At 41.8% G+C, this 13,229-nt stretch overlaps 1 protein-coding gene across 2 annotated transcripts in view; it reads left to right on the top strand.

Moving 5' to 3' along the window:
• LOC145358795 (uncharacterized) overlaps window positions 1–13,229 on the top strand; it is a 39,726-nt gene that overhangs the window by 13,169 nt on the left and 13,328 nt on the right. For both annotated transcript variants that reach the window (XM_080213092.1, XM_080213091.1), the window contains exons 2-4: window positions 7,987–8,136; window positions 11,751–11,797; window positions 12,147–12,294. In XM_080213092.1, the coding sequence (XP_080069218.1) occupies window positions 8,046–8,136; window positions 11,751–11,797; window positions 12,147–12,294 (286 nt within the window). In that variant the 5' untranslated portion in view covers window positions 7,987–8,045. The remainder of the gene's footprint in view (window positions 1–7,986; window positions 8,137–11,750; window positions 11,798–12,146; window positions 12,295–13,229) is intronic.

Below are 13,229 nucleotides of genomic sequence, written 5' to 3'. Positions count from 1 at the left end.
TCAGATATTATATTTAGCTCAGAAAAGATTGGCCTGGAAGGGGCAGCTGTCATCAGAATGCATGTTTTATTACACAGCATAAAGTAATATGTATCAGTTTCCGTTGTTTAATTTTGATTACCTGCAGCACAGGATTTCAATCTGAGAATGGAACGCAGATCTTAATTCTTGCAAAAACTGCTTTTGAAGGAATAAGCAAGCTATCTGTCAGGAGTTGAACTTTGAGTACTCAGTGTGCTCAGAACTCAGATGCTTATAATAACCATTTAGCTTACTGAGTCACCTTGGCAACTATGATGTAGGCCTCTTCCTTTGTGGTTTTATCCTAAATTCTCAGTGAAGCCCAATAAGGAGAACAGATTATCTGAAAGTTACAGCATAAATGCTTTGGGATGTTGGGATTTTAAAAAAAATCTTTTTCCCTACTTTCAGTATTAATATCATAAAAGTATTCTTCCCTCCATTTTGAGTATATCGCTTCCTGTAGTCCTACCTGTTGAGAGGAAACATTAAGTCATCTCTGATCTCAGTTGAGAGTGAAAGATCCCATGACATTATAATATGGAATGGCGAGGTAGGAGGGAGGGGTGGGGGTGTGGTAGTGTTGTTGCTAGTCTAATAATCCAGAGACCTAGGGTAATGCTCTAGGGACCCAGGTTCGAAACCCACCGCGTGGGAAAGGAAGCCGATTACCATGTACTCACCCACCTCAGTACTCAGAGGAAGCACTGAAGGTGGCAACAGCGCAGAGCGTACTCTGGGGGGGCTTCAAAGTTCAATGAGTGGGGAACTCATTGAATGAGGTGGCTCAGTCGTACCATCCCAGACCAAGCTGGCTTAGTCCTAAAGGACATGGAAATTAGTCCTTTTTTCTTTAAAATTTAGAAGGTTAAGGAGTGATCTGAGTGATGTCTTCAAGATACTAACAGGAAAAGACAGGGTAGATAAACTATTTCCCCAATGGGAGATTCTGGAAATAGGGGCATAGTCAAAAAGTTAGGGCCAGACCATTCAGGAAAGGTGTTAAGGAGCACTTCTACACACTGAGCTACTGATGGCCTACAGCGCCTCATGTACAGGTGGTCTTAAATTGCTAGATCTCTTCCAAGTCTATTCCATTTAGTATGGTGGTAGTGCTACTTAATGTGATTAAGTTATCCTCAATTTGAAGTTGCGGCAGGCAGGTGGATGAGGATGAGATCAAGTATTTCTTTCCTTCTTGTTGGTTCTCTCACCCCGGTCTAGCAGCTGTGATACATAGGAACAGGGCTAGGCTCTCTCTTCCACAAATGACAATTGATGTTACATCAGTTGCTTTCTTTAAATCCAAGATAGATAATTTTTTGTTAAGCAAGGGCATTAAGGGATATGGGCCAAAGGCAGGTATGTGGGAGTTAGTCATAGAGTAGCCATGATCTCATTAAATGGTGGAACTGGCTCGATGGGTTGAATAGCCTACCCATGTTCCTATGTACCTATGTTCCATAGCTGCTAGGCTGGGATGAGAGAACCAACAAGAGGGAAAGAAATACTTAATCTCATCCTCATCCATCTGCCTGTCGCAACTTCAAATTGAGGATACCCTCCATCGCATTAAGTAGCACTACCACCATGCTCAATGGAATAGACTTAGGAGAGATCTAGCAGCTTAAGACTGGGTATCCATGAGGTGCTGTAGGCCATCAGTAGCAGGAGAATTGTACTCAACCTCAATCTGTAACCTCGTGGCCCAACATATCCCCGTTATTACCACTAACTCTTGTTCAATGAAGAGTGCAGGAGGACTTGCCAGGAGCAACATCAGGCCTACCTAGAAATGAAGTGAAGTTTCAACACAATACTACTGATGTGCCAAACGGCATAAGCAGTAAGTAATGGACAGATCAACCAATTCCACAACCAATGGATGAGGTCCAAGCTTTGCAGTCTTGCCACATCCAGCCATGAATGTTAATGGACAATTCAGTCGAAGAGGAAGCTCCACAATCATGCTCATTCTTAATGATGGATGACCCCATCACATCAACACAAAAGATTAGTTGAAGCATTCGCAACAACCTTCATCCAGAAGTGCAGAGTGGATGATCCATCTTGGCCTTCTCCAGAAATACCCAGCATCATGATGTCAGGTTTCAGCCAAGTTGATTCACTTCACACAACATCAATAAAAAGGCAAAGGCTATGGGCACTGACTTAATTCTGGCAATAGTACTGAAGAGCTATGCTTCAGAACTTGCTGTACCCCCAGGCAAGCTGTTCCAGTACAGCTACAACACTGGAATCTACCCAGCTATTTGGAAAATTGCCCAGCTATTTCCTGTACAAAAAAAAAGAGGAGAAATCCAACCTGGTCAATTACCGTCCTGTCTATGATGGGGAGGGATGTAGAGAGCTCAGCAAAAAGCTTCTCTGAAATTTACAAATGAAAGCATAGAATGATCCTACTGTAATACCAATGGTGATTGGCTGAAATTTGGGAAATTACAAATACCTCACAACCTTTTCCCAACACAGGATTTATAGTGACAATGCTGCCATGTTTGCTTAATGTCACAAAATTTAAATGTGCAGCATTTCAATAAATATTTTTATATCTATAGATCACATTGCAATATATTGTGACAATCTTTCCGTTAAAAGGAATGGGGAGAAAAGCAAAGGGCTGAATTTCAGTCGTGGTTCTCCCTCTCGATCCCTGTAACTTGACTGGAAAAGCCATGAAAATCCTGGTAGAACTGTGGATTAGTAGGAAAATCCCAGTGAAATACAACTCCTTTCTTATGGTCTTTAAAATACATGTTCTCCAGCATTTAATATATTTAGTTGGAAGCTACTTAATACGCAAATGGAAACATGCTTCATCCAGTGATTAACCAGTCAACAGTTTGTTGGTTTCACTGGTTATTTAGAAAGAGATACATTGAAAAATACTTTGATCTCTCTCAACATGTAAGATTCCAATTCCAATTCTCTTCCCGCACCTGAGTGCACTGAGGCACTTTCATCCATTTCCAAAGCTAGTAATTCTCGGAACAGGTCACTAGTCTATCACTAGAGGCTTATAGTTTGAGGGGAGCCACTACACATCAAGCACGGCTGACCAGAACAAGCAAAGAACAAAAATAATTACCGCACAAGAACAGGCCCTTTGGCCCTCCAAGCCTGTACCGACAATGCTGCCCCACTGAACTAAAACCCCTATCCTTCCAGAGACCGTATCCCTCTATTCCCATTCTATCCATGTATTTGTCAAGACGCCCCTTAAATGTCACTATTGCATCTGCTTCCACTACCTCCCCTGACAGCAAGTTCTACGCACCTACCACCGTCTGTGTAAAAAAACTAAATACCTCGTATACCTTACTTGCTTAAAAACTTACTTACCTCATACATCTCGTACAGGAGTCTCCCACTCTTACTGCTGGCCATTGGCGTATTAGAAGGTTTGTAGGTTGACACGCAACCTGTTTGACTGCATTATGAATGCATCAAACCCAGGGCTTCTAGCTCAGAGGCAGGGACACTACCCACTGTGCCAAAAGACCTCTTCAATATTTTATGAAGATTGTGTGAAGCTTTTAGAACTGAGTAGAAACAAGCAGGAAGGCAGCCAAAGGGTTTTGGAAACAGGATGTTCCTTAGACTGTTTGTGAAATAACTCCTCAGAGGCCCATGTCCCTTCATCAGATTCACCTCATTTACAACCTCAATACCAGTCCAAGAATGTTTCAGGTACAAAGTCAGACTCTGGAGTGTCAGTAACCCTGACATCCCTCATTATAAATACAGGTAAGACTCCCTGTTTGGGCAGGCAAGCATTACCTCAATCAGGGATCTCATACCCCATGAGGCCAACCTCATGGGCCTCACTGAGGTCATTACAGGTGGCAATGCATTGTAAATGACAGGAGGAGAGTAGTTTTGCCCCTGGCTCTGGGAGAAGATATAAAGAGACTATTTTATGCATGTTGAATGAGATGACCAGAAGGGGAGGTGTGTTTTTTACTTTTTACCATGAATCAAATACAAGTTGAGCTGTTTGAATAAGAAATTCAGCTCATACCTGTGAAATAGGATTTTTTAATATATTCATTTGTGGGACATGGGTGTCTCCGGCTGGCCAGCATTTATTGCCGATCCCAATTTGCCCTTGGAGGGCAGTTGGGAGTCACCACATTGCTGTGCCTCTGGAATCACATGTAAGGATAGCAGATTTCCTCCCCTAAAGGACTGAACAAGATGGGTTTTTCTGACAATAGTTTCATAGTCATCAGTAGATTCTTAATTCTAGATATTTTTTATTGAATTCACTTCTACTATCTGCCATGGTGGGATTTGAATCTGGATCCCCAGGACATTAGCTGAGTTTCTGGATTAATAGTCTCGTGATAATACTACTAGGCCATTGCCTCCTGGTGATGATGGAGGAGGAGGAACATTTTGCCTCCTCCTTTGTGAAGTCAGTTCTGCTGTCAGAGAGGTTAAAGAATTATACATGTGAAAGACATGCATGTCCTATCCATGTTGCAGTGGGGTGATATTATCATGTCATCATGCAAACATGAGTGAGTTCCCATAAATGTCAGACTTGCAGACCACTTACAGGAGCTTCTGCTCCCATTGAACAGCACAGCCACATTTGTACAATATTGAATACAAATTTACAAATTAATTTTCAGTGTAAAACTATGTATTGGCTGGCAAACAAAAGAGTATTATGAAGGCTCATTAAAAATACCGAAAACTCAAAGTCAATGAACACAAGCATCCTGTATTGAAATTACATTCACTAAATATGTGTCTGAGCCATCATATACATTAGTTATATATTGAAATATATAAATAATGTTATAAAGCCAATCATTATTGTGTCCAATTTTGGTCTCCTTATTTGAGAAAGGATGTGGTGGCATTGGAGGCAGCTGAGAGCAGGTTCACCAGACTGATCCCGGGGATGAAAGGCCTGACGTATGAGGAGAGGTTAAACAGTTTGAGTTTATACTCGCTGGAGTTTAGAAGAATGAGATAGGATCTGATTGAGGTACACAAAATATTAAAAGGGATTGATAAATTAAACGTAGACCAAATGATTCCCCTCGTGGGGCAATCGAGAACAACAGGTCACGGGTATAGGATGAGAGGCGGCAGGTTTAAAACTGAAATGAGGAGGAACTACTTCTTACAGAGGGGCTGAACTTGTGGAACTTGCTGCCCCACAGCGCAATGGAGTTAGAATTGTTAAATGTTTTCAAGTGGGAGATAGATATATTTCTGATTTTAAAAATGGGTTAAAGGGATATGGAGAATAGGTGGGACAGTGGATTTAAGACCAGGAAAAGATCAGCCATGATCTGATTGAATAGCAGAGCAGGCTCGAAGGACTGAAGTTGCCTAGTTCTGCTCCTAATTCCTATGTTCCTATAAACTGAGAATGAGTGTCTGTTATATCCATTATGGATAATATGCCAAAACTCTTAAGCCTCAATGCTCACTGTGCCACATGTTCTTGGCATTTGATTTGGGACAACTCTCCATTATAAATTATTATGTTCTCATTGATAGCGTTAAACACTTAACCACAATTATAGAAATCCTTTCTGCATGCTTTGCTGAAATCTTACATCTTTTCTTTCAGTAATATCTAAAGTAACAGTCTAGCTAAGGAAGACATTTTCCTTTTCACAGATTAAATGTATCTGCCAAATTGTTTTGCATTCTCTTCAGTGCCTTCCCAGAAAGCCTGAACTTTGATATAATAGCCTAAATATTTGTTGGTGTTAATCAGCCCCCAATTATAGTGTGTATGAAGCATACATTCATGATGTGCCAACATGCCAGCAGCCTTAACGGTATTTGCAAAAAAAGCCCTTTGCATGTGCAACAAGGGGACCTAATGCAGATTTGAGGTACCCCCACCCCTTTAATATCAGCTGAGGCAGCCAGAATCAGTGTTGGCTGAATTCAGGAAAATCAGTTTGAAGTGTGGACTAAAACCAGCAGTCCTTAATCAATGGCAGCCATCAAAAAATACTTAACGGAAAGTGGAGCCAGGAGTCACAGGAGGTCCACTGAAGCCATATGCTGCTGCCAGGTAATTTCAGTCAAGTAGCAAGTCAATTTGATGATCATTCATTCTTAAGACAAAGGTGCCATTGGCAGCATTTATTACCCATCGTTTATTGCCCTTGATGAGATGTTGGTGGGCCTTCTTCTTGAGCCACTGCTTATGGTATAGGTGCTCCCACAATATTGATAGGCAGGGAATTCCAGGAATTATCAATATTGATAGGGAGGGAATTCCAGCGATAAAGGGGGTACGGTGGTGTACTATCCAAACCAGGCTGCCCTGTAACTTGGTGGGAAGCTTGGAGTTTATGATGCTCCCATGCATCTGATGGTTTTAGGAGGTGTATTTGGTTGATGATATACTGACCATAAAGGTACAGCTTCAATCCCTAGCCTGTTCTGCTGTGTTGTTCCGGACAGGATCATCGCAATGGGTCTCAGAACTCTTGGGCTCCAGGGGACATATTTGGAGCGGTTTCCTACACCTGATCAGTTTTGAATCAGTAATGGCAGGAGTAGATACTGCTGTGAAAGCTGACAATGATTGAATGTTCTATTAGTGTTCACTGTCTAGGCTTTTATGAAAAACAGTGGCTACTTAAAGGAAACATGAGATGGCAGCAGCCACTAAGAGAATCAAATCTGTTGTTATTTTTGGTAAACATGGGGATAAAAATCAATAGTGATATTTTTCTTCCATACATTAGAAATTAGATACTTGGAATTAACAATAAAAAATTAAAGCAAATTCAACAGCAAAATATGTAGAATTAGTTAACTTATCCTTTTCACTGAATTTTTTTGAATATTCTCTGTCAAACAACTGGTTCTTAGTTTGTTATTTTCATAGAGATTAAAAAGGAGGTCTTGAACATGGATATGAATTCCAGTTCATCCAGCTGAACATTTAAAACTGGCACTAATATACCATTGGACTACTTTTATGTTGCACCTGGTTTTCTTGAAATTAATAAAGGCAACATTAGTGTGACACGGTGGCACAGTGGTTAGCATTGCTACCTCACAGCACCAGGGACCCAGGTTCAATTCTGGCCTCGGGTGTCTGTGTGGAGTTTGCAGATTTTCCCTGTGTCTGATTGGGTTTGCTCTGGTTTCCTCCTACAATTCAAAAATGCGTGGGTTAAGTGGATTGGCTACGCTAAATTGCCCCTTAGTGTCCCAAGATGTGTAGGTTAGACAGATTAGCCATGGTAAATATGCCAGACCATTATTTTAGATATTACTGAGAAAAAAGATGTCAGATTTCAGTAAAGGATGCAGAAAGGATTTTGATAATTGTGGAAATCCAATTATTACACAAAATGATTAAGCATTTAATACTTATCAGTGAGAATATAATAATTTATAATGGAGAGTTGTTCCAAATCATATGCTAAGAATGTGTGGCACAGGGAGAGTCCAGGCACAAGAATTTTAATATATTATTCATAATGGATGTAACAAACACTCATTCTCAGTTTATACCAACAAAGGAATTAGGAGCGGAAGTAGAATAGGGTGGGGGAGAAGGCCTGGGTAAGTCAGAATGTCAGTGCCAACTCGATGGGCTAAAGGGCCTCCTTCTGCACTGAAGGGATTCTATAAAATGACAGTTGGCACCTTCTGGGGAGTTAATTGCCTTGAAGTTGTAAATTTCTCAGTGTATTTCCCTCCAGACTGCATTTTGCAGCTTGTAATGGAGTTTTCTCAGGATTCAGCGTTGACTCTCTCAGTTCACGTTAAGATGTAGGACTGCAAACTTGTTCCTCTGTCCTTTGGGAGATCAAAATGAACTGTTGTCAAAATGTGCTTTGCTGCTGATTGCTAGTTTAGGGATATGGCGATATTCTATGTTTTATATTTACATATATTTTTTAAAAAAACAAATAAAACTCTCTTGATCTTTGTTCTCTCTCTAAGAAATTACCCTCACTGGAAATTGCAAGGAAGTTAAAAAAAAGTATTTTCAAAGATCGGACATGGAAGAAGACATCTTTAAATCAGTGGAGGAAGATCTGGCAGATGCAATACAAGAAATAGTGCCACAAGAAGAGCCCCAGCTAAAACAAGGTGTATTAAAGTCAAAATATTGTTTCATCACACATTGCAGCACTAGCTTGAAGGGGATTTTATTTCTGTGACTGGGAAGTGATTTAGTGTCATGAAGCTGGTATCAGTTTGATGGCAGCGGTAATTAGAAAACATATGGCCTAGCTCCACCTGGTTTAGTGACACCGTTTTCTCCCTCGCAGCAGAATGCATCGGTGCTAGCCTTGATTCAGGCACTGAGCGGTGTGAGGGTGATGGCTTAAGAGTAACTTACCCACCTATGATTCTCCCCTTCCTTTGTTCCCCACCCCACAGGCGCAGGGTGCAATCTTACCTGCTGCTCACTCCACGCTCCCACTGCAGCGAGTTCGGAGAATTCGACAGCCGGCCAAATCTCCATTCACTGCAGCAGGATGGGAAAATCCCACCAGCCTGAACAGTGATAGTATTTTTATTTATTCATTCAGCATCGTTGGCTGGCCAGCATTTATTGCCCATCCTTAGTTACCCTTGGAGGGCAGTCGAGAGACAATTACATTGCTGTGGCTCTGCAATCACATGTAGGCATGACCAGGTAATGATGGCAGACTTCCTTCCCTTAAGAACGGTGAACCAAATGGGTTTTACAACAATTGACAATGGTTTCATAGCCGTCAGAAGACTCTTAATTTCAGATTTTTTTATTGAATTCAAATTCCAACATCGGGATTCGACTCTGTGTCCCCAGAACATTAGCTGAGTTTCCAGATTAATAGTCTACTGATAATACCACTAGACCATCGCCTTCCCAAGGTTAATATTGTTCAACTTGAGAACTTGTGTGAATAATTATGTGTGTGAAGCTGTGTTCTTCTTTTCGTGGGTGCATTGCTGTGCCTCACTTCTCCCTCTCTTGCTTCTTATATTCATATTCATGTCCTACCATGGTCTCCTTCAATATTCTCCCATATTTACTCATCCACTTAACCAAACTCCCAAGGCTGAGAGTCAAGCCCAAGCACAGCCTTCAGATGAAGAAGGAATGAGGGCAATAGCATGATTGAATTAGGAGCACAAACACAACTCAACTGACTTTATCTAGGCCAGATTCTCTGACCATGTCCATGGCTGGAATTCTCCAGTCCTACTGCAGTGAATGGAAATTTGGCACGATGGGCAGCACAATGGCACAGTGGTTAGCACTGGTGCCTCACAGTACCAGGGGCCTGGGTTCAATTCCCAGCTTGGGTCACTGACTGTGTGGAGTTTACACGTTCTCTCCATGTCTGCATGGGTTTCCTTCCGGTGCTCCGGTTTCCCACAGTCTGAAAGACGTGCTGTTTAGGTCCATTGGCCACGCTAAATTCTCCCTCAGTGTGTCCAGACAGGTGCCTGCAGGAGTGTGACGATCTTCACAGTAACTTCATTGCAGTGTTAATGTAAGCCTACTTGTGACACTAATAAATAAACTTAAACTTGGCCAAAGTCTCCAATCTCACTGGCAGCAGTGGCGGGGTATCTGACATCAGAGAATTCTGGCCATAATTTTTAGTTTGATGTTATTCAACATAAAGTACAAAAAAAGACAAGTTGGGAGGCTGGGAAGTAGAATCGGTTGGAGAAGGGACGTTTCTTTACAGGAAAAGCAAAATATCGCAGATGCTGAAATTCTGGAATAAAAACAGAATATGCTCAAAAAACTCAGTAGGCCTGGCGGTATCTGTAGAGAGAAAAACAGAGTTAATGTTTTGAGTTGAATATGGCTCTTCTTCAGAACAAAAGAGGAGGGCTGAAATGGCTGCCACAAGAGGACACAGGTTTAAGGTGCTGGGGAGTAGGTACTAAGGAGATGTCAGGGGTAAATTTTTTACTCAGAGGGTGGAGGGTGAGTGGAATCGGCTGCCGTCGGTGGTGGTGGAGGCAAATTCGATAGGGTCTTCTGGATGAGTACATGGGGCTTAATAGGATTGAAGGTTATTGGTAAGCCTAGTAGGAAGAGATATGATCAGCACAACTTGTAGGCCGAAGGTCCTGTTTGTGCTGTAGTTTTTCTATGATTTCTATGAGTAATACTTGACTGGAAATGTTAAGTGTGTTTTTCTCTCCACAGATGCTGCCAGACCTGTTGAGTTTTTCAACATTTTTCCATTTTTGTTTCTCCCCAAGACAAAATGAGTATCTGTTAAATACACAACTGAAGCATTATACCACCAGCACTGGCAAACGACCATGATTATAGCTTAACAACATACCATTAGGACCTGGAGTTGGCCACTTAGCCCTTCAAATAATTTGATAAGATCATGCCTAACCTGATTGTAACATCAGTTCCACATTCTCACCTATCTCCAGTGCACTCCTTGCTTATCAAGAGTCTGTTTAGCTCTGCCTTAAAATATTCATAGGTCTGAATCTTACCACTGTTTACGCTGGTGGGATTTTGCCATCTCCCTGAAGTGAATGGAGATTTGACTGGCTGCCAGTTTGTTTGACTTCACTGCAGTGGGGCCTTGGCATGAATGGCAGGTAAAACAGTGCCCAAAGACTCTGCTCCCACTGCTTTTTGAGGAAGAGAGTGTCAAAGTCTCACAACCCTCTGAGAGAAATAATTTCTGGAATTTTCTGGGCGTCCACGCCAGCAGGATCTCTGATTCAGTGCAGTGAACGGAGAGAGAATCAACAGCAGTGGGGCATAAACAGCTGTAAAATTCCAGCCTCTGTCTTAAATGGGCAACACCTAATTTTAAAACAGCGACCCCCACCCCCCCCCCCGGAGAGGAAACATCCTTTTCAATTCCACCCTGTCAAAACCTCTAAGGATCCTATGTGTTTCAATCAAGTCACCTCTTACTCTTCTAAACCCCAGCGGATACAAGGCTAGCCTGTTCCAACATTTCCCCAGAAGACAACTCTCCCATTTCAGTAATTGTCTAGTAATCCTTTTGGGAATTGCAAGCTGAACAAGCTGGCATGGGTAGATTTCATTATGAAAGTAGACATAGGAAATCATAGGATTTTATTATGAAAATAGACATAGGAAATAGGTATGGCGGCACAGCGGTTAACACTGTTGCCTCACGGTGCTAGGGTCCCAGGTTTGATTCCCAGCTTGGGTCACTGTCTGTGTGGAGTTTGCACATTCTCCCCGTGTCTGCGTGGGTTTCCTCTGGGTGCTCCCGTTTCCTCTCACGTTCTGAAAGACGTGTTGGTTAGTCACATTGATCCAAACAGGACCCCATGCACCCTGGACATACTGGCAAACTTCATTGTAGTGTTAATGTAAGCCTTACTTGTGACTAATAAATAAACTTTACTTTTAGGAATTTATAATGATTGAAAAACATGACAACAAAGAGTAATCGACAGGAAGTGTGTGTCAATAGAATTTTTAATACAGGATAGGATTGAAATAAAATCTTCCTTCGATTCCCCCTTTCCATTTTTCCACCACATTGCCACTCATTGACTGTTTATTCACTTTCTTTTCCTCACACTAATTTATTTTCAGACTCTCCCATTCTCTTTTTTTCCATATACGTATGACTCTGCCATGGTATAAGTGAATACCGATTGCAATAAAGTATAGATTCTCACAAAGGAAAGGCTCAACATTGAGCTACCTTGGAATTATGTAACACTTCATTCTTTCACCACAGATGATCCTATTTTGAAGAAAAGTAAAAAGATGAGTGAAAAATCAGATGTAAGTGCTTTTCTTTTGTATTTAAGACTATTGTTTGGTGCGCTGAACCCATAGTAATGGACATATGACCAAAATGGATATAAGGAAGCATGTTAGATTTTTTTTGGAGTCGGACTTGGAGCCGCAGCTTTTGGCCTCCAAGCTGACAGTTTCAGCAATGAACCCAGATTAATGGCTGAAGCTTAAGTCGAACTGATATCATCCATCCCCTCTCCCTCAATATCGTGCGAGTGGTAAACTTCTCCCACGTAGAGATAACGTCAACTTATACGTAGAGTAAAATATCTGAGCTCTGAAGAAGGTCTTGCTCGTTGAGGTTTCATGATGGCAATTATGTATTTCCTCGCAGGACACAGAAAAGGAAAAAGATGAGTTACAAATTGAGGAAGTAAAGGCTGGAAAATCGAAAGGTGCAAGTGATAGACAAATGGAAAAGCAGAGATCGAGCACCAAAGCGCCAAAGGATAAAAAGCTCAGCACTATGAAGACTGAGGAAGGTAACACACCACGTGATTCACGGTTACAGACACAAGTGAAAGACTGTTGTATAAAAGAGTTATCACGTGTTATGTTTTATCACAAATCAAACTCCAAACTGGGGATAACCTGAATAGTTTCAACACTTATTAGTGTCACAGCTCGGCTTACATTAACACTGCAACGAAGTTACTATGAAAATTCCCTAGTTGCCACGCTCCGGCACCTGTTCGGGTACACTGAGCGAGAATTTAGCGTGGCCAATACACCTAACCAGCATGTCTTTCGGACCGTGGGAGGAAACCGGAGTACTTAGAGGAAACCCACACAAACACAGGGAGAATGTGCAGACTCTACACAGACAGTGACCCAAGCAGGGAATCAAATCCAGGTCCCTGGTGCTGTGAGACAGCAATGCTAACCATTGTGCCACCGTGCTACTGCAAACCCATTTAGAACTCGATTCAGTTCGGTATACTCCCAATATAAGTGACTCCTTGATAACCAGGTAGAAGACAGGGGTGGGGAGTGTTGCCATGTGGGGAATGCGGGGACAGGTGTTGGGAGTGCGTGAGGGGGGAATACTTTGCATAGCAGCCTCTAAGCAGAGTACATCAACTCACCATGGCAGGCAGCACTGCAAACCTTTATCTGCATAGTCTAAGCAGCAATCTTCATTGATATTAATGAAGAGTGCCATGTAGACTGCTCAGGTAACAACCCATGGTGCTACCACTCAAAGACATTTCTCCCCCATGGGGCCCTGAACAGCAATGAAACCTCAATGTTTCTAATGCTAGTACATGACAGTTGGACTGAGTGAACAGCCAGATTTATATCGAAGTTGGCACCAATTAGATGAAGACAATAGCAATCATGTAGAGCAAGAATAGCCAGAGGGGATATATCTTACGAATTAAAACATTTATATAAATATCCCACTTTTGACATTTGA

The sequence above is a fragment of the Carcharhinus amblyrhynchos genome, chromosome 26 (assembly GCF_965287045.1).
Source record: "Carcharhinus amblyrhynchos chromosome 26, sCarAmb.v2.hapA, whole genome shotgun sequence".
NCBI classification, from domain to species: domain Eukaryota; kingdom Metazoa; phylum Chordata; class Chondrichthyes; order Carcharhiniformes; family Carcharhinidae; genus Carcharhinus; species Carcharhinus amblyrhynchos.
This window is presented reverse-complemented; position numbering and strand designations above follow the sequence as displayed.